Source organism: Kogia breviceps, chromosome 1 (assembly GCF_026419965.1).
Source record: "Kogia breviceps isolate mKogBre1 chromosome 1, mKogBre1 haplotype 1, whole genome shotgun sequence".
In the NCBI taxonomy this organism is placed as follows: domain Eukaryota; kingdom Metazoa; phylum Chordata; class Mammalia; order Artiodactyla; family Physeteridae; genus Kogia; species Kogia breviceps.
Window position 1 is genome coordinate 85,156,227 of NC_081310.1, and position 25,270 is coordinate 85,181,496.

The 25,270-nt window shown below is 43.0% G+C and overlaps 1 protein-coding gene and 2 non-coding genes across 52 annotated transcripts in view; all 3 read left to right on the forward strand.

The window, feature by feature from the left end:
* The window catches only part of UBAP2L (ubiquitin associated protein 2 like), a 42,352-nt gene extending 18,106 nt beyond the window's left edge, over nucleotides 1-24,246 (forward strand). For 8 of the 50 annotated variants that reach the window (XM_067036891.1, XM_059072063.2, XM_059072042.2 and 5 more), the window contains 18 exons: nucleotides 10-95; nucleotides 2,665-2,836; nucleotides 6,450-6,648; nucleotides 7,257-7,534; nucleotides 7,692-7,864; nucleotides 8,912-9,101; nucleotides 9,829-9,883; nucleotides 10,286-10,460; nucleotides 11,087-11,159; nucleotides 12,219-12,414; nucleotides 12,505-12,593; nucleotides 13,861-13,914; nucleotides 14,543-14,624; nucleotides 15,391-15,608; nucleotides 15,992-16,097; nucleotides 20,818-20,885; nucleotides 21,951-22,145; nucleotides 23,465-24,096. In XM_067036891.1, the coding sequence (XP_066892992.1) occupies nucleotides 10-95; nucleotides 2,665-2,836; nucleotides 6,450-6,648; nucleotides 7,257-7,534; nucleotides 7,692-7,864; nucleotides 8,912-9,101; nucleotides 9,829-9,883; nucleotides 10,286-10,460; nucleotides 11,087-11,159; nucleotides 12,219-12,414; nucleotides 12,505-12,593; nucleotides 13,861-13,914; nucleotides 14,543-14,624; nucleotides 15,391-15,608; nucleotides 15,992-16,097; nucleotides 20,818-20,885; nucleotides 21,951-22,145; nucleotides 23,465-23,560 (2,505 nt within the window). In that variant the 3' untranslated portion in view covers nucleotides 23,561-24,096. Of the gene's footprint in view, nucleotides 1-9; nucleotides 96-2,664; nucleotides 2,837-6,449; nucleotides 6,649-7,256; nucleotides 7,535-7,691; nucleotides 7,865-8,911; nucleotides 9,102-9,828; nucleotides 9,884-10,285; nucleotides 10,461-11,086; nucleotides 11,160-12,218; nucleotides 12,415-12,504; nucleotides 12,594-13,860; nucleotides 13,915-14,542; nucleotides 14,625-15,390; nucleotides 15,609-15,991; nucleotides 16,098-17,509; nucleotides 17,914-20,817; nucleotides 20,886-21,947; nucleotides 22,146-22,561; nucleotides 22,613-23,464 lie in introns of those variants that run through there. The other 42 variants (XM_059072152.2, XM_067036954.1, XM_067036953.1 and 39 more) reach the window with 9 other exon arrangements.
* LOC131747076 (small nucleolar RNA SNORA58) lies at nucleotides 9,391-9,527 on the forward strand. Its single transcript, XR_009332754.1, has one exon. It is a non-coding gene; the product is annotated as a small nucleolar RNA SNORA58 (small nucleolar RNA).
* LOC131747069 (small nucleolar RNA SNORA58) lies at nucleotides 14,323-14,460 on the forward strand. Its single transcript, XR_009332753.1, has one exon. It is a non-coding gene; the product is annotated as a small nucleolar RNA SNORA58 (small nucleolar RNA).
* Nucleotides 24,247-25,270: the final 1,024 nt, after the last annotated feature.

Genomic DNA, 25,270 nt, shown 5'->3' on the forward strand with positions numbered 1-25,270 from the left:
GTTTTCCAGCTTTCTGAGACCAAGATCTTCACTGCCTCTAATGTGTCGTCAGTGCCTCTGCCTGCGGAGAATGTGACAATCACTGCTGGTCAGAGGCAAGTGTGTGGTATAATCAGTATCTTTTCCCAAGGGTATCTACTAAGTTAGTTGTAAGGAAGAGTGGCACTGGGCCTCTACAGACTCCCATGGTGTCGGTAATAATGATAACCAAATCACATTAGGGTCCTATTAAGTTGATTGGTAGATTTGTAAGAGTTGATATTAGTAATCTACTGAATGGAAATCCATATATTACAATTTTAAAGCTAACTCTCCCCCAAATAGCCCTTTAATACATAGGTCAGCCTTGTCAGCATCACAGGTATTGATGAAAACTTAGAACTTAGAACTTGTGGTAAGTCAGGTAAGGAGAAGCTGAAAGTGGGAAAGTTTTCATTTATTTCTGAATTTGCAGAACTGTTCAGTAGTTTCTTCTCTTGCTTAATAATTAAGATCTTTGCTTAGCCCACTGAGTATGGTGATAATTTTTTTCCCTAGGATCTGGCTTATGAAATTTTTAGAACTTGAACATAGGTATTGGGGTCAGTAGAGGGAGATAACACTTGTCAGGGAATATTTTTATCCCCCGAAAGACTCTTGGATTATTTCTAGACCTGGGTATGATAGCTGTTGATTCAGAATGTCCTAAAGAGAAGTGCGATAGGAATAGGATGTTCAGGATGTCATTACCAGAGGTAATGTGTTTTTTGTTTTCATACATCTTTATTGGAGTGTAATTGCTTCACAATGCTGTTTTTGTTGTACAACAAAGTGAATCAGCCATATGCATACATATATCCCCATATCCACTCCCTCTTGAGCCTTCCTGTCCCACTCCTCCAGGTCATTGCAACGCACCGAGCTGATCTCCCTGTGCTATGCTGCTGCTTCCCAATAGCTAGCTATTTTACATTTGGTAGTGTATATATGTTGATGCTACTCTCTCTTGGCCCCAGCTTCCCCCATCCTCTCCCCCGTGGCCTCAAGTCCGTTCTCTATGTCTGCATCTTTATTCCTGCCCTGCCACTAGGTCCATCAGTACCATTTTTTTTTTTAGATTCCATAAATATCCGTTAGCATACAGTATTTGTTTTTCTCTTTCTGACTTACTGCACTCTGTATGACAGACTCTAGCTCCATCCACCTCACTACAAATAACTCAATTTCGTTTCTTTTTATGGCTGAGTAATATTCCATTGTGTATACGTGCCACATCTTCTTTGTCCATTCATCTGTTGATGGACATTTAGGTTGCTTCCGTGTCCTGGCTATTGTAAATAGTGCTGCAGTGAACATTGTGGTACATGTCTCTTTTTGAATTACGGTTTTCTCAGGGTATATATGCCCAGTAGTGGGATTGCTGGGTCATATGGTAGTTCTATTTTTAGTTTTTTAAGGAACCTCCATACTTTTTTTTTTCTATGATACCAAATATCTGTGATTTTTTTTCCACACCAATTCTGCAATTCTCTGACACCAGCTGGGTGTTCTGACATTAACTCTCCAGAGTTAGCGCAGACCCAAGTTGACCGCTCAGTACCACAAGACTGCCTTTATTTACTTCAGAGGTCAGCTGCAAATGGGCCACCTGCACATTTCTGCCCAGCCGACTACAAATTTGGGAGTTCTCACAGCCCCCTCCTCAGGTTTAATAATTTGCTAGAATGACTCACATAACTCAGGAAAGAGTTTTACTTGCTGTCCCTGGTTTATTATACCCAGTACTCAGGAAGAGCCAGATGGAAGAGATGCATAGGGCATGGTATGGGGGTTGGTGGAGCACAGAGCTTCTAAGCCCTCTCTGGGTGTGCTGCCCTCCTGGCACATCGATGTGTTCACCATCCCAGAAGCTCACTGAACCTCATTGTTCAAGCCATTTTAATCAGAGTTTCATTACATAGGCATGATTGATAAAGTCATTGATGATTGAATTCAATCTCTAGCTCCTCTTCCTTCCCTAGAAGTGGGTGGAGGGTGGTGGGGCTGAAAGTTCCAACCCTCTAATCACTTTCTTGGTGTTTCTGGTGACCAGCCACCTTCTTGAAACTGTGAGGGGTCCCACCCTGAGTTACTTTATTAGTATAAACTGTGGTTGAAAGAGACAAATTATGAAAAACAAAAGACACTCCTACTAAGGAAATTTGCAAAGCCCCTAGTATATATTTTCATTATACGACAGGTAACTTGAAATATTTTAAAAATTTGGGGAAAAATTCCTCAAACCCTTCTTGTTCCAAAGCTGCTTGAGGAAGCCAGCATTCTAGTATATGATTTTATACATTAGATATTGGTAATGACAGGTATTCAGTATTAAAATCATGGGTAAAAATTTGTAAATTTTGGCCCAATTATCGAGCTGCTTATTAAAACTAACATTTGATATTTCACTAAGTTAATTTCACTAAAATTAAAATATTTTAACATTATTAAGGTTGGCAGCCTCATTGGAGCATAGGTAGATACTGTTGTGGCTCTTACAGATCTGTTATTTTGATGAATTAAGCATTTCATGGCTTTGTGTTTCTGGGGAGTGACTTCATTTTGATCTAACCATAATCTGAGTCAGGTGTTGGGGAATGCTGGAATGTTCAGTCATGATTTATCAAGCTCCCATCTCTCCACCAGAATTGACCTTGCTGTTCTGTTGGGGAAGACACCATCTTCAATGGAGAATGATTCATCTAATCTGGATCCATCTCAGGCTCCTTCTCTTGCCCAGCCTCTGGTGTTCAGTAACTCGAAGCAGAGTGCCATATCACAACCTGCTTCAGGGAACACGTTTTCTCATCACAGTATGGTAAGTAGGAAACTTGGTGTATCCTAACCAAACTTTTCTGCAACCCCAGCACATACATACAGTAATTCCTTTCAGTGATACCCAGAGGTTTGGGGCAAGGTAAAGCGTCTTCGTTTGTCTTCCTAAGCTGACTTGGGTGTAGAGATGTCGAGTTGGGTAGTAAGGGATATAGCTCTAGGAGAGGACTTAGCTTTGGACAGACTGAGTCATCTTATAAAAATGAGTTAGGAGACTTCCCTTGTGGGCCAGTGGGTTAGACTCCAGGTTCTCAATGTACGGGGCCCGAGTTCAATCCCTGGTTAGAGAACTAGATCCCACATGCATGCCACAACTAAGAAGCGCACATGCCGCAACTAAGACCCAGCGCAGTCAAAATAAATAGATAAATAAATAATGTATTTTTTTAATGCGTAGACTTAAAAAAAAATGAGTTAACATCATTTACTGAATAGTTATTGTGTGAACATTGTTCACTATTATTCTTGAGTGAAAATCAATGACAACCAATTTTAATACAAATTAGTATTAGTAATACTAATTAAACTTGGATGGAAGGTTGTAGCAGTTCCCTGTTTTTTGTTTGTTTGTTTTTTGGTTTTTGGCTGCACTGTGCGGCATGTGGGATCTTAGTTCCCCGACCAAGGATTGAACCCATGCATTGGGAGCACGGAGTCTTAACCCCTGGACCACCAGGGAAGTCCAGCAGTTCCCTGTTTCTTGATAGAGCAGAACTGTCATATGTCTTCATTTAAACCAGATATTTCTGAGCTAGGCTTCTAAAAACTTGGGGTCTTCCTGAATCTGCCCACTTACTAGCTATTTCTCCCTTTCTCTGTAAGTGGGGATAAAAGTGCTTGCTGTGCCTATCTTACAGGGCTTCAGGAAGATAAATAAGATAATGGGTAAAGTCTCCACAAATGTGGAAGTAGTGGTGTTGGTTATTAACAATCTAGAGCAATTATGGCAAATGACTTGTTGATTCAGAATATTTTTTAAAATTCAAGGTCCTCAATTATAGCAAAGGCTAAATAACTAAACAAAGATGGTCAGTAAATCCTAAAAGTACTGCTTTTTCTCTCTTCTTTCCTGTTTTACTTTCCTTACTTTCCTGTTTATTTTTTGGTGGAGGGTTACTATAGTTGTAAGAGGTAAGAAACTATGTGTATGCATATACTTTTATTTTTCTAGTAGTAAGGTTAGAGTAATTACTTCAGCTGTAAAACTGCCAAGTCAGCCTCTAATCCAGAGCTGTTAGGTTTTTAAAAAAATAAATGTATTTATTTATTTATATTTGGCTGTGTTGGGTCTTCATTGCTGTGCGGAAGCTTTCTCTAGTTGCGGCGAGCAGGGGATACTCTTTGTCGCGGTGCTCATGCTTCTCATTGCAGTGGTTTCTCTTGTTGCAGAGCACGGACTCTAGGCGCGCGGGCTTCAGGAGTTGTGGCACTAGGGCTCAGTAGTCGTGGCTCACGGGCTTAGTTGCTCCGCGGCATGTGGGATTTTCCTGGACCAGGGATTGAACGCATGTCCCCTGCATTGGTATGCGGATTCTTAACCACTGCGCCACCAGGGAAGTCCCACTCTTAGCTTTTAACGGTTGTCTTAAAATAGTTTTTTGTGTTAGTAGTAATTTGGTGGTTGATATTCTGCCATGTATGAGTGGTCACAGGAGAGAAAAGGTGGCAGAGAAGGGAGAGGAGTGTTGGGACTAAAAAGAAAAAGAAGGAAGAAACAAAATGGGACGAAGTTCGTAGGAAGATATAATGAAGATCAGAAAATAACTACCAACACCTAAGATATATGACTGGAAAATGGGTTAAGTGCTCTGTGTCACTTTTAATTGCCTTTAATGTCTGGAGTTGAAGATTTACACCTAAATCCAAATTCTCGTATCAAAAATAAGTTTTCAGTATACTTCCACTTTAACATTCTGTTTAATGTGTGTCATGTGATATGTGAAACTAAACGTAAGTGCTATTCTTTTTTCTCATTACCTGTGTTAATCAGTATGCTATTTAATGTAGTTCTTTTCCATTGAGGACAGAGGTTAGAGGATTAATTTCCCTTAAAATTTAATAGATATAAGTAATATAGGAGCCCTTCCCCATTATCATAATATATGAATGTTAGGTAATTTTCTATACCTTCAGTGTTACATGCTTGCAGAATATTTGGTAATCATTGCTGTGCGGGATCATCTCTCTGCCGCAATCCTGTACTTTCAACTAAATTTCCAGTGTTTTTGTTCTTGTTTGTATAGTCTTGGGATACAGACTGAAGTGGAAGAAGAAGTCTTACCTTGGGTTGGACAGATTGGTTTTGTGTAAGCACCGCTTAATGATGAAGATCATTATGTGCTTAGTAAGAACTTAAGAGAGACTAGACTAAATCTCCTTGGAGGTTCTTTAGAATAGTCAAGGCCACATGGTTAATCTTCTGGTCTAGGCTGGTAGTTTTACTTGGTAGTAGGGAATAGAGAGGATCCCCCCAAAGCATTAAGAGTAAATTTTGTTTTGTCATCATGATTACCCTGTAGAACTTGGATATACACAGAAAACAATAAAATCATATTGACTCATTACTTGATCATTTAGTGCAGAAGTTGAGATAGCCCCTTAACTTCGCTTCTTTGTCTCTATGCTACTTATTAGAAACATTGAGATGAAGTTTAGTTAGTTGTTTTTGTTCCTTTTGAGCTGTTCAGTGGAAGGGGCAAAGACTTTAATGGCTGAAGTAAATTTTATATCACCTTCATGTTAGCTTAATAATCAAGTATTAGTTGATTTAAAAATTCAAAGGGGAGAAAACTCCTCCAGTCATTAGAGGAGTCCCTGAGAAGGAGGGAGGGGAAAGTGATGGTAATGGTATAAATTTTAATGGCTCTTATTTTTTTGACTGCTTGTTATGTGCCATGCACGTATTAAATACTTTATATAGTATTTGTTTAATCTGTCTACACCTTTATGAGGTACTACTTTTATTCCTATTTTCAGATGAGGAAAATGAGGTACAGACCAATTACAAGTAATTTTTCCACAATTATTTAACCAGGATTTGAATCTAGACATTCTGAGTCCAGAGCTTATGCTGTAATGGACTATTCTATTTGGTGACATTCTTTTTTTAAAAATTTATTTAGTTTATTTTTATTTTTGGCTGTGTTGGGTCTTCATTGCTGTGCGTGGGCTTTCTCTAGGTTCGGCGAGTGAGGGCTACTCTTTGTTGCGGTGCGCGGGCTTCTCACTGCGGTGGCTTCTCTTGTTGCAGAGCACGGGCTCTAGGTGCGTGGGCTTCAGTAGTTGTGGCATGCGGGCTCAGTAGTTGTGGCTCACGGGGTCTAGAGCTCAGGCTCAGTAGTTGTGCGCATAGGCTTAGTTGCTCCGCGGCATGTGGGATCTTCCTCGACCAGGGCTTCAACCTGTGTCCCCTGCATTGGCAGGCGGATTCTTAACCACTGTGCCACCAGGGAAGCCCTGGACATTCTTTACTTGTCTTATCTATACTGGCTCTTAACCGGGATAAGTGTTTTGTTTTTGTTTGTTTGTTTGTTTTTTGAGTAGTTGAACAAAGTTGCTTGGCTGTGAATTTCTTTAATCTCTGTGTTGATCTACAGGTGAGCATGTTAGGGAAAGGATTTGGTGATGTCGGTGAAGCTAAAGGCAGCAGCACCACAGGCTCCCAGTTCTTGGAGCAATTCAAGACTGCTCAGGCCCTGGCTCAGTTGGCAGCTCAGCATTCTCAATCTGGAACCACCACCACCTCCTCTTGGGACATGGGCTCCACCACACAATCCCCATCGCTGGTGCAGTATGGTGAGAAATATGGAAAGTGATTTGAATTCTTTAAGCATTGGAGCATTACTGCAAAGAGGCTGGCAGGAGTAGGGGTGGAGAATGTGTTCTGAAGTGAGGAGAAGGGCAGCCAACTGGCTCTTTTCCCACACTGATTTCCCCTGGTGAGATAGGCTCAGTTCAGAAAGCTGGGAAATAATAAATAAATACATAAGTTGAGGTTGTATATCTCTATATCTCTTTCATCAAATTTAGCCCTGTACACATTTGCAGTCTTCTGTTGTCCTGAAGATGTTTTGGGTTTTCCCTAGGCTTATCTTTAGTATTTGAAAACATGATACTGCCTTTGGGCTTTTCCATTTTATGACCTTACACTTTAAACATGAACAATTCCTGGATTCCTTTCTTACATAGGCAGGGTAATAGTTTTTATTTGATTAGGTTCTACTTAACAAGTAAAATCCAATGATTGCCACCTATAGAAATGAGATTAAATCTTAAAAGAGGACCTGTTTATATGAGTTTCTGATTCCTGGGGGCCTAATTCATGGCTCTAGAGCAGGATAATAGCATTTTCTTGAGGTTCACAAGCACCTCTGGCCTCATGCTTATTGGATTTCCTCGTGCAGATTTGAAGAACCCAAATGATTCAACAGTGCACAGCCCCTTTACAAAGCGCCAGGCTTTCACCCCATCTTCAACCATGATGGAGGTGTTCCTTCAGGAGAAGCCACCCGCAGTGGCTACCTCCACTGCTGCACCTCCACCCCCATCTTCTCCTCTGCCAAGCAAATCCACCTCGGCTCCACAAATGTCTCCTGGGTCTTCAGACAACCAATCGTCCAGCCCTCAGCCGGCTCAGCAAAAACTGAAACAGCAGAAGAAAAAAGCCTCCTTGACTTCTAAGGTATATTTGAACTTTTAGATAGATATTGTTTTAGGGCAAAGGGGTATGGGATTTGAGAATTGAGATTGTAAGGGTGTAATTTGGAGGTTTGAAGCAGAAGTTTTTTATTAGTCTTATAGTAAGCTTATAGTAAACCATTATTTTTTCTTCTCTACAGATTCCTGCTCTGGCTGTGGAGATGCCTGGCTCGGCAGATATCTCAGGGCTAAACCTGCAGTTTGGGGCGTTGCAGTTTGGGTCAGAGCCTGTCCTTTCTGATTATGAGTCCACCCCCACCACGAGCGCCTCTTCAAGCCAGGCTCCAAGTAGCCTCTATACCAGCACGGCCAGGTAGAGGAAACAGCCATCATAAGACTTCTTTTATCAGACCTTTACCAGTTTTTCTAAATCTCTTGCTGATTCCTAGAACTCTGGATAGGCCAAGCCTCTGATTGAGTGAGGGAAAAGTAGCCAATTGTAGCATTTTCTTGAGCACTTTAAAATATTGTTACTAGGTTTTTCCTAACTCTAAACAGGAATGTATCCCTTGGGCACTGCTAGAATGTTCAGGCACAGTTCCTAGAGACATGTACCCCACCTTTAACAGAGTACCTTGGCATCTACCACAGCTAAAAATGCTTTTGACACTTTTAGCCCCCTTGGTGTGGACTTAAGCCTATGAAGGGTGTAGCTTTGAACTCCTAGGAAGGAGGTAGCATTAACATATTACACAATTAAAAGAAACCTTTCCAGTAGAACCTTCCTTGCCTCCTCTGATAGCTATCAAGGAAGGCCATCTTAAGCAGTAGAAAATCCTGGAGGAATTTCAGAGTACTAGGGTATATTTTTCAATCCTTAGAATTTAAAAATAGAGATGTCTTGCCCCAGCCTAGCTCTGTTGAATCATAATTGCTGTTAATGCATATGAGTATTTTAAAAGTTCCTTTCAAGGGAATTTTACTTCATAGGGTTTTTGAGAGGACCAGGAGCTCAGAATTTCTTAAAATGAACATAAGCAAAAGGTGATTTTTTTTCCCATGTTTAGGGTTCATGTTACGATGGTATCAAAGGGACCAAGAGTAGTATATCGTTTCTACTGACTTTTAGCCTCTTTTTCTAATAACAGCAGGATGTAAGGGAACAAGAAATTTTTCTCTTCTTTTAAGAGTTGAAAATGTTTTTAAACTCGATTGTTAGCTTAGATCCCTGGCTCTATAGGATGTGGAAATTCCTACTGTTGTCAGGAGAAAGTTGCGGCAGTTTCTTTTATTTGTTGCTGGAATTTTTCTTTTTGATTGTAATTAACTTACACAAGTAGTGGATCTCCACTGTTTTAGAGCAGATCAGTGGATCTGCTCTATTCGTCTCTCTCAGATTTTCCTTCTCCATTCCCCACAGTGAATCTTCATCCACAATTTCATCTAACCAGAGTCAGGAGTCCGGTTATCAGAGTGGCCCAATTCAGTCGACAACCTATACCTCCCAAAATAATGCTCAGGGCCCTCTATATGAACAGAGATCCACACAGACTCGGCGGTACCCCAGCTCCATCTCTTCATCACCCCAAAAGGACTTGACTCAGGCAAAGGTATTGGCTTCATGAGCCCCTGGGCATTGGTTAGGAGAATAGTGGGCAAAATCTCTGAAATATTGGTGTTTTACTTCTTGACAGATGGTGCTAAGACACCTCTGAAGTGCTGATTGAGAAGCTGAACCACATTTTTGTGGTTGGTGAAATAAAAGTTCTCTTCACTAACCTTGGAGACTTAGAGCCAGAAGATCATTCTCTTTGCACTAAAGATTCATTCTCTTTAGTAGAATCAGTCTCAATTACCTGTTTTCTCTTCTTGGAAGATCTGATTGCCAGCCTTCTGTGGGTGCATATCAGTAGACCTCACCTTGCTATGTCTTGGCTTGGTGAGGGGGACAGCATATGCTAGAGGCAATGTGGAGTGACTGTCAGCTGCAGCCAGCAGAATAGGTGGTTTGGCTGAACTGTCATACTCCCACATCCTCCCCCAGGAATCACTGGATTTGGACCTTTCCTGTGTCTGTTTGGGGTTTGGGATCTCTTCAGCAGTTTGGGCCTTGCCTTCTGTTGCCCTGGGTCACACAGGGTTGGTATATCTTATTTTTGTTGTTTTTAAATTTTTGGTTTTTTTACTTTGTTTGGGTAGTATACATTATGTTAATCCTTTCATTAACTTGTAGAATTTCTCTGAAAGAAATTGGTTGACAGAAGTTAAGCTGAGTCAGTGTGATAACTTGACCTATTCACTTTTGTTTGTTTCTTATTCTTCTGTTTTTTGTACCAGAATGGCTTCAGTTCTGTGCAGGCCACGCAGTTACAGACCACGCAATCTGTTGAAGGTGAGTGTTCTCCAGGCTTTTTCCTCTCAGTTGTAGTATTTTTACTCCCCTTTAAATATTTTTGCATTTCGTAGATTGTTGTGAAAAGAGCCCTGCCTCAATGATCAAAACTTCTGGTATAGTCTTAGCTTGGTTCTTTTTACCTTACTGTTTAATCTCAAAGTATCGTAAGTTTCAGGTTCTCTGTCTTGTAACAGTGATAATCCTCTGGGTTCTCTTTATTGGACAAATGAGATCAGTGCTGTGAAATGCTTGGAATTAAAAAAAAAAAGAAAAGATTGTACCTAAATGTTAGTGGTCCATTACTAAATAACTCACACTCTTGTCTTTGGGATAGCCTACGGCTGTCGTCGCCTCTTAATAACTTCCTTTGATGAGGTGAATTCCTTTCTTTATTTCCAGGTGCTACAGGCTCTGCAGTGAAATCTGACTCACCTTCCACTTCTAGCATCCCCCCTCTCAGTGAAACGGTATCTGCAGCTTCCTTACTGACGACAACCAATCAGCACTCATCGTCCTTGGGTGGCTTGAGCCACAATGAGGAGATTCCAAATAGTACCACCACACAACACAGCAGGTGATTTGGGGTGAGGATGGAGGTTTGGGTTGGTGAGTAGTAATAACAGAGCTCTCTGGTTCTATCTTGTCCTCTCGGCCTAGCAGAGACCACATTAGCTAAGTGGATGACCTAAAAGCTATGGGAAGTAAAGACAGAGGAGGCTTTTTTCCCTTTTTCAACACCCATTCTTGCTTTAACTGCTCACTACCCTTGGCTGGCCATTGTGTTTACCATATGATCTCAGATCTCCTTGGTCCCATATTATGCCTTCTTTGCCTATGTTCTTCTTTTTTTTTTTTCAATTGATGTATAGTTGATTTACAATGTTGTGTTAATTTCTCCTGTACAGCAAAGTGATTCAGTTATACATATACATATTTCCTTTTTAATATTTTTTTCCATTATGGTTTATCTCACAGGATATTGAATATATTTCTATGTGCTATACAGTAAGACCTTGTTGTTCATCCATTCTATGGATACTAGTTTACATCTGCTAACCCAAAACTCCCACTCTATCCCTCTCCACCCTGCCTGCCGGCAACCACAAGTCAGTTCTCTGTATCTGGCCTGTGTTCTTGACTGAAGCTTCAGGTCAGGTAACCATAGCCCTATGGCTAATGGCACCCTCTTTTACCTTACAGCACGTTATCTACTCAGCAGAATACCCTTTCGTCATCAACATCTTCTGGGCGCACTTCGACATCCACTCTTTTGGTAAGTGTGATGCTATAAAGGAGGAAGTGTGGTCTTGTTACACTTAAACAACTGTCCAACTGTAAGAGTCTCCCAAGAAGGGACTCTTGAAAATTTCTTCATGAGGTGGCAAAATGATAATTCATCTGAAGTTGCAGGAAAGGAGTAAAAGGATGTTTGAAGCTGAGAGAGGCAGAAGAATCCAGAAATATTGCAGAGCTGTGGGCCAATTCTCAAAGCCCTAGAAGTGACTTTTTTGAATATATGACTTTTTTTTTTAACACTGTAATTGGGTGGGACTTTGTATGCTATGATAAATTCTGTAAGAACATCCCTTTCTAACTGGTACAGCCATTTTCATTCATTGGTCTGGGGTATGGCAAACATGAGTCCTGAAAATAATCAGTTTGAGTCTGGGCATCCTATGAAAGTAGAGGCCAGATGAGAGCTTTTGGCCAAAGAATTAATTTCACTGTTGTGATTTTATAACAATTTGTGGAGTTAAGCTGAGATGGTAAGGAAGAAAACTAACTTCAGAAGGACCTGTTTTGGGCAAAGGTGTCTGGTTTGTCAAAAGCTTGGGGCAAGGTAATGAGGGTTAAGGCTTTCTCAGGAATCTCTCTTTCCTCAAGTGTACTATTTCAGGTTTAAATTCATTAGAACTTGTACTTCTTTCTAGCTTGTGAACTGGTCTATTGTGCTGGCCTAGTGAAGAAGAATGTGGGAGAGAAGACTATGATATATTTTTCAGACCTAAACTATCTTCTATCTCCTCATTGGCTAGTCAGTGTTGGTTTCTAGGGAGTTTGTCCCCACTCGCTCTGCTGCCTTTCTGAACAGGGTGATAATGTGCAGTAGGTCTGTTGTTACCATCTTTACCAGATGAATGTTGGGGAATGTGTAGCCAGACAGTATTTAGTAACTTCTAATTACTTTGGCAGAGAGCACCCTAGTACCCTGCCTCAGCCTTTTTAATTGAGAAGTTGGTGTGATATAATCAACAGAAGGGATTGTCTTTCCTGACCTGTTATACTAATCACTGTTTCCTCCTCCTCTCTTCCTCTGCACCGCCTTTTGAAGCACACAAGCGTGGAGAGTGAGGCGAATCTTCATTCTTCCTCCAGCACTTTCTCCACCACATCCAGCACAGTCTCTGCACCTCCCCCAGTGGTCAGTGTCTCTTCCAGTCTCAATAGTGGCAGTAGCTTGGGCCTCAGCCTAGGCAGCAACTCTACCGTCACAGCCTCCACTCGAAGCTCAGTTGCTACGACTTCAGGTAGTCCTGCATAGAAGATGAATTGCATTCCTTTGGTATGGACGAGCAAAGTAATAGTGTGACAAGATAAAAATACAATTTCTCTTTCAGGAAAAGCTCCTCCCAACCTCCCTCCTGGGGTCCCGCCGTTGTTGCCTAATCCATATATTATGGCTCCAGGGCTGTTACATGCCTACCCGGTAAGTGAGACTGAAGGATCTTCTCCACAAGAGGAAGGTGGTATGGGTATTCTTTATTGTTGTGGCTTCAGATGGAAGAATATAATTAAATAATAAATGAGTGGTTGTCACATGTAAGCAAACAAGTTTTTAATCTTTGTAGTTTGGGAAAAAAATAATTTTTTAGAGAAGAAGGTCTAAACCTAGACCAGGTCCTCTATTGTGTATTTTCTCAGGTGAAACACAATTTCTGGGCTTCAGAAGCCAAAGGACAGAGTGTCTAACTGGAATTCCTTTCAATTTCTTAGGGAATTATTTTCTCTAGTTGGATTGATTCCTAATTTCTGGGGGTCTATGCTGGCTCTGACCTAGTCAGAGTAGAGTTCCCTGACTTAGTCTGGGGCTATCTGAGAATAGGTTACTGACAGTAGTAGCCTTCTGCTCTGTTGTGTCTTGTATCAGCTTCATGTATTCAGTGCCTATTAAGATGAAGGATATTTATTTAAAAAAAAATTTTTTTAAACATCTGTTTTTCAAACTTATGTTTACCAGGGGATTAGGGCAGGGGTGGTGGTGGGGGGATAAATTGGGAGATTGGGGTTGACATACACACACTACTATATATAAAATAGATAACTGATAAGGATCTACTGTATAGCATAGGGAACTCTACTCAATACTCTGTAATGCCCTATATGGGAAAAGAATCTAAAAAGAGTGGATATATGTTATATGTATAACTGATTCACTGTGCTGTACACCTGAAACTAACACCACATTGTAAATCAACTATACTCCAATAAAAATTTAAAGAAAAACAAAAACTTGTTTTTGCCTTCAGAGAGTCTAGAAGAATATCATACAAATGAAACATCCATTAGCACATTTTTAATAGCTAACACTACCTTAGTACCCAAACATTAAAGAGTAGAGTAAAATGCAAATCCTTTCTGAAGGAGATAAATTTTAAGCCATAGTTTGAAGGGCAAAGGAGACAAAGACAGGTAGAATAAAGCAGGCTATGTATGTATGACTTGTGCGTACCCTACTGCTACCCAGAGGCCAGCCTAGTTGAATCACTGTGTAGCTCAAGGAAAGCTTCAGTACCTTTCATGAATCATGTAATCTCTTTGTATTTCACTTCTTTCTTAAAGAAAATGAAGGAAATAATTTATGTCCTCTTCTTAAGAATGAGGATGAATGTTGATTTATCTTGTCTCTTAGCTCCTTGGTTTGCTACCATCATGACCAGTCCTCATTAATATTGTTACATGTTTGTATCTTTCAGCCACAAGTATATGGTTATGATGACTTGCAGATGCTTCAGACAAGATTTCCATTGGTGAGTATATGGTTGTAGAGCTTAGGAAAAGAAAGTGATCTTAAAATTAATGTTTGGATTATTCCAAATGTTCAGTTGATAAAAGTCACAGACTTGGCTCTTTCTCAAGCCATACCTCCATACACATACTTTAAGATATATTAGAATGTACTTCGAGAGTGGTTCTAACAGAAGGTAATTTTTTTTTTTTTTTTTTTTAATCAGTTGTGACATCTTTGAAGTAAACACATTTTAACCTGTTTTAAAGCTCAGAGTACTGTGGAGCTCTTGGGATGCTTCCTGTATGTCTCAAACACTGATGAATTCCAGAAGGAAGATCTGTTTTCTCAGTAGTAGTAGACTATTAGGGATAATATCTAGAGGTTTGAGAGTATTATTGGTACTGATGGACTTGAAGTGTTTCCTGGTGGGCATACTTGTAGACCTTGCCTGACTGTCCCCATGGCCAGGCAGGGGGGGGACAGTGTATGCAAGAGTAATATGGAGTTTGTGCCAGTTCAAGCCAGCTTAATCAATGGCTGGATAAATTGCAGTACTCCAGCATTCTCTTCTCACCCTGGATGATACGTCCTCACTTCTGGGAATGAGTGGCATTGAGTCTCTGCTCTTTTATCTCTCTCTCTTTCAGGATTACTACAGCATCCCATTTCCCACACCCACCACTCCGCTGACTGGGAGGGATGGTAGCCTGGCCAGCAACCCTTATTCTGGTAGGATTGGGATGGGGCTGAATAAAGGGAAGTTGTGTTGGCCTTGGTGGCAGAAACCTGATTAGTAGAATGAAGGGATCCAGTTCTCACCTTAATTAAGATCTTTGACAGAAGTACAAAATGGATGTGGTAAATCAGGGTTGGTAGATTCAGAATCCTGCTGAAGATGGGCATGTAGCAACTTGGCTTCTCATCCCACTTTCTGTTGTCTCCCTGTGACTCCGGATGATGTGTTGACTTCTCAGCTATTCTCTAGCTTTTTCCAGGAAGTACTGTGGTTGAACTGGCCTTCCTCTACTCACCTTTGCTCCTGTTCCTTACTCATGTGGCAGTCTCATTGCCTTGCTAGACCAGGGCCTGACCTATTGTTGACCTTATTGCCCTGTCATTTTCCCTGACCTAGCATTGTTTTTCAAGTCCAGCATGGAGTTTTTCCCATAGAGGGGAAGCAGAGAAGGAAAGGAGGGGGTGGGGTGGGGAAGAGATGAAAGAAAACAGGTGGGCAGGGAAATCATATAGGAGCTTTATTCTGGGAGCTGGTTTCTGCCACAGTATTGCACAGTCATGCACCATTAGTCCTTGACTAGCACTGTGTGGAGTGTATGCTGAGCAGTGCTAAATGGAGCCGCAAAGAAATGGAATTCAAAGCATTGAACTTTAATAGTCTCTGAAGGCTCTCCTGGAATCATGTGAAACCAGAAGAGGAAATTCTGCGTTGGTGTTGCGGGGTGAAAGAGGCAGATACATTTAGCCTCTCGTGTCACAGGTGACCTCACAAAGTTCGGCCGTGGGGATGCCTCCTCCCCGGCCCCGGCCACAACCTTGGCCCAGCCCCAGCAGAACCAGACACAGACTCACCATACCACGCAGCAGACATTCCTGAACCCGGCGCTGCCTCCTGGCTACAGTTACACCAGCCTGCCATACTACACAGGGGTTCCGGGCCTCCCCAGCACCTTCCAGTATGGGCCTGCTGTGTTCCCTGTAAGTACTTGGGCTTGGTCTTTACTTGTGGTGAAGAGTCCTAGCCCTGGACACTATGCTAGCTGCTTTCAAGGCTAGATGACTTATTAGTAATGAATGAAGAGGAACAGTTTCCACCTCTGGCCTCTTTCTGGCCTGGGAGAGGGAGTGGGGCTGGGATTGGGATAAGGGATTACCCATTCGTAGAATTAGCTAAAGGGGGAATTTACAGCTTTGCTTCCCTCAGGCTCTCATTCATTCCCTGAACCCATTTTGCTAAGTAAACTGTGGACAGCATACATCAGAGTGGGTAGCCATCTGAATGCCCAGCTCTGGAGTAGGACGGGTCGGTTGAATGGTACTTTGCTGCCATTTCACTGTAGTTCTGGCCTATTGCTCTTCAGGTGGCTCCTACCTCTTCCAAGCAGCATGGTGTGAATGTCAGTGTGAATGCATCAGCCACCCCTTTCCAACAGCCAAGTGGATATGGGTCTCATGGATACAACACTGGTAAGCTCACCTTGACCCTGGCTGTCATTGGTGTCTGTGGGATGTCATTAAATGAGTTTCAGGGAGGAAGATGTGGTGCTTGAGAAAACAGGGTTGGTGAGGGTGTGCTGCTGCTCCATGTATGATTGTTAATGTCTGCCTGACTTGGGTGTCTGTCTGAGCAGCACCAACAGAGGAGCTTAATACTAGAATGTGTATCCACTACTCATGACGGGAATGCCCTGGCGCACGAGTTAGCTGTTAGAATATGTTGGCTGGCCTAAACTTTGGGTGGGGAAGCAGAGGGCCCCAAGATTTTACTGAGATGTCAGTGGAGGCAAGTGTTAACACTTAAGGTACTGGTAGTACAGTAGGGGATATATTCACTGAATAGAAGAGTTAAATGGGTTCTTAGCTAGCATGCTGTGGTAGGTTTGGCTTAAATCTCTTTGTAGTACTGCTTTTCTCATGTGGCCCCTGTTTATTGCCTATCTAGAGGGCCTAAGATGTGGAGAGAAAGGAGTAGGGCATGAATACTCAGTAGAGGGAGAGTTGGACCTTTAGGTTCCTTCATTTGTATGGCTGGTCTCTGCAAAGTCCATTTGCACCTCTGATGGCAGGGAGGGAAATACGGGAATCCTCTGAATGGGTGCTGACCTAAAAGATATTTAGCCTGTCCCCTGCTCCCGTACCTGACACCTACTCTGCATTTTTGGAGCACAGGGAGTAAGAGTCTTTGAATAAAACAATTCCATCTACTTTTTTCAGTGCCTTGTAGATGTGTATGGGGAGGAGGTGGTTGCCATTGCTTGGGGTTGGAGTTGAGGGTTGTCCGTTAAAATTCTTAGCATAGTTATGGTTACATGGTGATTTGGATGGAGCTACATCTGTGTTCTTCACCCTTGTATGGGCTCCAGGTGGTTAAACTTGCCCAAGGCTTTAAATTATTGGGAAACTGAGCTGAGCAAAGAGGGCAGTAGGTCTGGGATCTAACAGGTGGAGCTTTGAACTGTGTTGTATGACTTAGAGTGGGTCAAGATTTAAACTAAAGAAATCCTGAGAGACCCCATTGAGATTTAATAATACCCAGACTCCTTGTGCCTAGGGCCCCCCTCTCACTGAGCAGGTCCACGCTAGTCTTTGGTGGGGAGGATTATAAGCTTTTGTCTTGGAGTGGCCCTATTCCAAGAATATTAGATTTAGGTCTTAGCTGGACCAGGTTCAAGAATTTGAAGAGGTAGATGATTGGTAATAGAAGAAAATGGCATAGCTGATTTTGGAAATCTTAGCTTCTTACTTCCCTTAAGATTTCAGAGACCTCCTATAACAGCCCTTTAAGAATCCCCAGTTCCCAACCCCACAGAGGGCTCTTGTCATCCCATTCCTCATCAACCTCTAAATTCATTTATTTTTATGTATTTGATTCCTTTTAGGAAGAAAATATCCACCCCCTTACAAGCATTTCTGGACGGCAGAGAGCTAATTTGGCCCAAGGCTGGGGGCTGTGTTTTGTGTGTGTGTGTAAATTTGCACTGAAGTCTTGTTTCAGAAACCAGACCACTGAGGAGAGCCTGCTGAGCTGTGGCCATGGCCTGCCTGGCTTGGGGAAATGAGTTGGTGGATACCTTCTGGGCTTTTGAACTTGCCCTTCCCCCATTTCCCTCTCCCCCATGTGTCTGACCCTGTCTTACCCGTTTCGAATTCAAGCGGTGCAGCACCTCCTCCGAAGCATCAATGCACACACCTGCTGTTGCTTTTGATTTCTGGAAGGCATGTAGTTTCAACTTGTAACAAAATATTTGTAGTCTTCAATAAACTGTGGTATTTCTTTAGCTAACTCTGGCGTTCTTTCCGTGCATGTCTTTCTGGACACTAGGAGCCAATGTTGTGCTGTGGATGAAGGGTGGAGGGTGGCCTTTTCAATCAAACCCCAGCATAGCCAAAGAACTGTTAACTTTTCAGTCTGGTGATTTTATTAAGGTGGGGGAGGGGAAGTGGCCTCAGTTCCCATCCTGTTGATTGGTTAGTCAGGAAAGCTATTTGTAGAAAATGCCCGATTCTCCATGCTTATTATAGCTCTTCACTTTTCCATTTAGATCTTCCCCTTGTCTCTGACATAAGCAGAGGATAAAGGACAAAAAAGTTCGTGTCATGTCATTGTGAAAGACTGAAGAGATGGTGTTCAGAGCTGTTGTTAGGGAAGTTTATCTTCCAAGGCTTAATTCCCACATCTGGTTCCCAAAGGCCAAGTGGCTGATTGAGAGCAGATAAAGTCATTAGTGACCAGCTAGTTGATGACTCAGGCTGTGGAAACTGTTCTAGCCTGGAACATTGTTCTTAGTCCCTCGATGGCTTTTCAGGGATTGTGGATTATTAGTCGTTTTGTACTTGTGGGTATAGCTAAGAATGTGTGGGAGAGGTTTGGTTAGACATCTCCTTGACTATGGAAATTCTCATCCCCTCTCAATCCAACTGGTATACCATCAGCCCTTCGTTCATAGAGTTAACTTGGACAGGGAGAACCCTGTCCTTGGTTAATTGGAAACCCAGATATTTCACTTTCTTTGTATTTGTTCCCAGCTCTCTGGAGTAATTTTGTACTGTGAGTGTGATGAGCTTTCCCAGGGGCTGCCATGCTGGGAGAGATTGGTTCTTATTTCTCCTCCCGGCCATCCACACTGTGTTTGTGTGATCATCACTGCTTGGGAGTGGGGGTAACCAGGGGGTGTTGACTGTTGGAAGGAAAGCAAGAAACCTCCATAGTCTGGGGAGATTGCTAATTACTGGTGAATGATAGGTAGGGAAACAAATGCCCATTATTTTCTAGGGTCTCAGATGCTTACACTGAGGCCATTTAGGGCTACTACACAAAGTATCTCTTTTTTCCAGCATTTCCAGTTGTTTCAACCAACAGGCCAATTAAGGCCTCTAGACTAGAAGCTGTTTTTTAGCTAGTCCACCCTCTGGAAAGGATGAGACCAGGTAGGGGCACATTGGAACTAAATTCCTCCCTACCACCCGGCTTGAGAATCAGCCATTTCTCCCATTCTGTATGCGATGACCAAGTGGTGTCAGCAAGCTGTTTGAGCCTTTGCAGTAAAGATCATTGTCTCTTCTGGTTTCCCTCAAAAATGTTCCATTTATATCCTGTTACACCTTACTCTCAGCCCTTCCACACAAACCTCGTTAACTTAGCTTTTTCCATAAATGAACTCCTGTTCTTAAAGTTATGCCTATTACCAGTGATTTGCCAAATGGGCACCTGGGGCTTGAAAAGGGAAGGGAAGAAACTGTTCTGTTCCTGTATTGTCCCCTCTTTCTGCAGTGCCTTTAAAGTGTAGAGTTGATACTTTGGAGATGGGGAAGTATTTTCTCATGCTTGGTTTCTATAGTTCTGTTCTTTTCCTAGTTGGTGTTTGCTCCTCCCTAGCTGGACTTGTGATGTGGGAGGGTTCTCCAGGGTAAGATGCCACTTCTGGGAAGATTCTAAATTGGCTGTCCAAGGTGGGCTTAGCTTTTGAAGGCTGCCTTGGTCTAGAGAGGATTTGGGTTCTGGAGTTAGAAGGGAGACTGCTGTTGAATTGTAGGTGAATGGAGAATTCCTCATATGATTTGGTCAGTTTAGTGCTTCCAAAAAACTCTGAACAAAGTGTTCCTCACAGCAGAGGAGAACGATCCAAAGACATAAAGTGAAATGCAAAGTTTTCTGAGGTTTCATTTTATCTCACTTCCTGAAAACTAACAGATCTTTAGAAAGGATGCTCTAAATTCCTAGTTAAATTTGAGTTACTTTTCCTTCAATATTGGTATACAATTTCTCAAGTAAGTTGCTGGGTTATTTTACCTGATGGCTTCTTCCTATCCTTGACTTATTGCCCCATATCCTAGGAGGTACAGTATGTGTATTTCAGTTTAAGGACTACAAATCAAAATGGAGAATTGTACTATTGTGGTTTCCTTAAAATTGTAGTTGGTGGTAGGAAGGTTTTCAACAGGAAACATGCAAGTTGCTGGAGTATGGATTAGAGCTTTTATCTCATGGAAAAGCTGAAGTTGTAAACTAGAATGACAGTTGGATTTTTGTGTTCCACCTAGGCTGTAGGAGACAGCTATCTACCCCTGTCTACCTTCCTTACCCCTCTCTCTCCATGCTTTGGCTTAAACTGAGTAAATGGAAATTAGCCTTTGTGCCAGCTCTTTAAATCATAAGTCTGTAGCGTAGAATTTCCAAGACTCTGGGGAAGCTGGATTAAGTAAACTGAGGCTCTGAGAATGAAAGTGCTCTTGGGGGTTGAGTAGGAGTGCTCCTCTAATACTTACCTTATGCTGTGGAGCCATGGATTTTGAACCCATTCAGGAGCAGGACTGCAGAACTGAGTGGAGTTTGGGTCAGTTGATTTGAAATGGACGTTAAAAGTTTAATACAATCCTGTTGGGTTTTGGCACAGAGAAGTGTTTTGAAAACCATATGCTAGTGAGGTTTGGCTATATATTCCCTAGTCCTCCCCAATACAACACACCTCACTCTCACATAAATACTCAGTACACATCTGGAAAGGGCAGGAGAACCTAGGGAGCTTTTGTGTCATGAACTCTTATCCTTCAGGACTGACATGAAGCTGGAAAGACAGACCAAAATTCCCTTGCAGTGCTATAGCTAGAAGGGCTACACACCATCTCCCAGGGATGGGGCTAGGCAGCTAGCTGAGCTAATCCTCCTGTCTGTTTCCTCCTCCCCCAGGTGTATCAGTCACCTCCAGTAACACAGGCGTGCCAGATATCTCGGGTTCTGTGTACTCCAAAACCCAGGTAGGTGCCTGGCTCTGGATAGAAGTGGAAAAAGAGATGACATAGAGGAGGTGGAGTTGGAATGATAGAAGTACAGTGAACATGGGAATTCCCTGGTGGTCCAGTGGGGTAGGACTTGGCACTCTCATTGCCATGGCCCGGGTTCAGTCCCGTCAGGGAACTAAGATCCTGCAAGCTGAGTGGCGTGGCCAAAGGGGGAAAAAAATACAGTGAACAAGAACAACCGTAAGAGAGGTGTCAGGAAATCCATTCTACTAGAAAATGAGTGTCTCTAAACCTCAGTTTCTTGGAGAAGTTTAAATTTAACCCTCTGGGAAAAAGCAAGAAAAATGTTACAGGAAGGTGCAGTGTGGTAAATAGTTGTGATATGTCATGTGATTTACTGTACAACTGTCCTGGCCCTTTACATACTCACTCCCAACCTTTTCATAAGTTTCTGAGAGAATAGATATGGAATGAAGGGAAACTAGTTCTTTCCATTCTTTTTGTAAGTATATCTATAAACAGAGTAGGAGAGGATACAACCCAGTAGCTAAAGTGAGGCATCTGAATTATCCACAGATTTGTATTGTGTTGCTCCCCCCAACACACACCATAAATAAGTAAAAGTTTGATGTAAAGTATTAGGAGTTATGGTGGAGTCTTTCATGGCCAAGACCATTAACACTCAAGATACCTCAGCGTGTTCTAATTTTTACCCAACTCCAGGGGTATCCCTATTTGTGCTAAGAGTAGTTAGCAGATTTCACTGTGTTCATGAGTGATGTTAGAATTTACGAAGTGCTCTCACATCTTTCCTCTCATTTGGTCCTTACAACTGAGAGGTTAATAGCATCCCTGATTCATGTTAAGAGAAAATGAGGCTGAGAGATTAATTTTCTCAGGTTCACACAGCTGTTAAAGGGTAGAGCTGAGGCTAAGACCTGAATGTCTGACTTCAGGTGCAGCATTCATTCTATGACACCATGCTGCTTTCTGAGGGTGGGGGATCTTGGGTTCAGAAATTCTGAGGATTAGTTTGCTGATCCCTTTTACTCTCTCTCCTCCCATTCTCCTGGATAGCAGTCCTTTGAGAAACAAGGTTTTCATTCCGGTACTCCTGCTGCCTCCTTCAACTTGCCTTCAGCCCTAGGAAGTGGGGGGCCCATCAATCCGGCCACAGCTGCTGCCTACCCACCTGCCCCCTTTATGCACATTCTGACCCCCCATCAGCAACCGCACTCCCAGATCCTTCACCATCACCTGCAGCAGGATGGCCAGGTAATAGCCCTTCCCCCTCTTTCCTTTCCCTTCCTCTTCCTTCCTGTACCCTAAAACTACCTCCCCTTTCCTTTTCTTACCCTTCCTCACCACCACCTTCACCCAATCCTCCCCAGCGCCAGCCATGGGCACACAGCACATACAGACACAAGCGCACACAACACGAGTGGCCGGCAAAGGAGATGTCAGAGAAGAGGCCAGATTGAAACCTTTTTTGCCCAGTTCCTTTGGTGCCTTTCTCCTCCACCTCCTCCCATAGCACAGTTGTCCTCTTCCTATCAGACCTGGGTCACACCTCCCCTCTTACCTCTCCCAGCCTTCCCCCTTCCCTGACATTATAGCTTTCCCTTCTAATGGTGGAGTTCTTTTGTCAAAGTTTGTCCCTTTATTTTCCATATATCCTGGTTCTGCCTCAGCTACCATATTTGCAGATGATTCTCTGTTGCCAGCGCCAGCAGGAGGAGCAGGTAATGAAACTGAATGATGATATGCTTGAACCCACTCCTTTTCAGTCCCCATTTCACCTCCACAGTCTCAGGGAACTTGAAGAGAAAAGATTGCACGGTCACAAATCGGGATACACAAACACAAACACCTTGCTGAGCTCTCTGGCCTCCCGTTCCTCTCTTGTCCTCCTCTCCTCAGTGTCCTCTTTTTCTTTCTACCCTTCCCTGACTCTTGAAACACTTGGTTACCGGAATGGAAAGGATTCTTGGGGCAGCATCTGGAGCCTGGGGCCTCAGACTGTCTCTCTTACCTTTCCTGAAATGGGCTCACAGATGTGATGTGTGGTAGGGGTGGGGAGCCCTGGGGTGGTGCAGGTGACCTCTCCCCCTTCCTCATAGGTGGTTGCAGATCTAGAATAAGGGCTGCCTTGCTCTCAAAGACAGATGTCCAAATTGAGGCATTCATGGGGATCAGTGAAAGTGAAATCACCTTGTGATCACTCATCTCCAAGAGGCTATAATTCTAGAGAGTAGCCTTTCCTCGGATCAGGGGAGGGTGGGTTTGGGGGGTGAGGAGAAGGTGAAATTGAAAATTAGTAGAACTGATGCACTATCTTGTCTCTAAAAGTATCCCGCCCTCTTTTCATCTTTCCCTTATTTAAAGTTTGAAAGTGTTTTTTTACTTGTCAGAGGTGCTCTAACTGCTGTATAAAACAAAATTCCTATGGTTGAGAAGTAAGCTTCAGAGTAGTTTCTAAGCAAGGGGAATGGGAGAGTAAAACAATTTCCATATTTCCACCTGAAGATGTCATAAATTTGTCCCACTAACTAGACATCTTTTTCCTCCCCATTCACCCTCCCATTCCCCTGCAGACGGGCAGCGGGCAACGTAGCCAGACCAGCTCCATCCCGCAGAAGCCCCAGACCAACAAGTCTGCCTACAACAGCTACAGCTGGGGGGCCAACTGAGGCCCTCTCTTCTCCCGGTCCCATCTTCTGAGAGGGCTTCTCAGCCTGGCAACTATGGAAACAGCATCAAAGAGAGAAAGGAATGTGGGGGGGTTCCACTGCCCCCATCCCCAGCAGCCCATCCCATGCCTCAGCTTCATGTCTGTCCCATTCCCATACCATCCCCACTCTGTTGTATGTATTATAGGATTTGTATTTTCTCCTTTTTTTTTTCTTCCTTTCCTCTCCTCCTCCCCCCTTGCATTCAAGATTATGAAACTTTGCTGTGGGCCCTGCCCTCCCTTCTCCTCCTCCTGTTCACCCTGGTGGTGTGTGGGTGAGGTAGGGAGGGGGGACCCCCAAATATATATCAGCCCAACAGCCCTAAGTCTCCTCCTTTATTATTAGGAAACAAAACAACAACAACAAAAAAATGGCGTCATGAATATGAACAGCATTGTCAGATGAATTAGTTGAAGTGTTTTTTTTTTTTTTTGTACTGTGTCCTCAAATTTAATGGATTAATGTGTCTTGTATATATAAAAAGAAAACCTCTACCTTCAGCCTCTGCCCATTCTTGCTCCGTCTAGGATATCCTCAGTCTCGTCGATGACCAGCTTGGTGAATAAGTATTACTGTACCAACTGGGCCTTCTCTAGCAGGCCCCGAAGGCAGTGGAATAAAATGAAATCTTCGCCCTTTAAGAACTCCTCTGACCTTAATGTGCTAGTATCTTGCCCTTGAGGGCATTCCCATCCGCCACTCCCCTAAGAATTACACAGCGTGGTGCCCGGAAAGAATCACCGCAAATCTTCATTTCCTCCAGATCTACGGCAGATTTTAGGCAGTGAAGGGACAGCAGATACTGGGTGGAAAGGGAGAGGGTTAAGCAGGAGTTGAAAGAAATGGCTTTGTAGAATCAAAGTTTAATTTAGATGGATCCAGGCAAATGAACTGGAAAGAAATTAGGGCAACATGCACTGTTGGCTAGCAAAACTGAAGCAGTAGTTCTTAACTTCTTGAGTGCTTTCACTTCAAGTAGCTAATATCCAACCCCTTGAAAAGGAGGAGTCTAGAGCAAGGCCAGGGTTGGGATGGAGGTGGGGGTACAGGGAGGGGGAGGCTTATAAAGTCAATGACCCGAAAAAGGGGATACTTATAGCCCCAGATTCTCTCCCAAGACACTTCAATAGATTTCCCTTGGTCTCTTACAAAGACTTTATCCTGGTGGTTGCAGACCCTGCTTGAAAGAATTAGGAGAATCCCTTATGGTTATGAGAAACTCCTTAATAGCTGGAGAGATGGAGTTAAATCCATGCGTTCCTCTTGTCTTTTTTACTCAACTCTGGGGAAGTCACTATACTAGAAGAAGCTTAATGCAACATTTTGTCCATCCCTCTAATATTAGACTTAATTGTATCAGTCAAGAAACAAACTGGACGTAGGAAAGGGGCGAGGTGGGTTTAGAAGGAAGACTGGTCGTCCATGGGTGTGGTGAGCCGGCGGTGAGGGTGGGTCTCGGTCCGGTTCATTTGTGCGGGTGGGCTGCCCTCTGGCGGCTGCCTCCGGTGCCATCCAGTGTCAAACCCTGGAAACACCCTGTTGGAGCGGGTTGATCGGCAGGAAGGAGAATTGGCTTAGGAGGCAGGTGAGCGTTGGAAAATGAAAATTCAGTACACCCGCTCCCTTCACAGGAAACAGTAAAAGAAAGCATTTGGAACGTGATAGGCC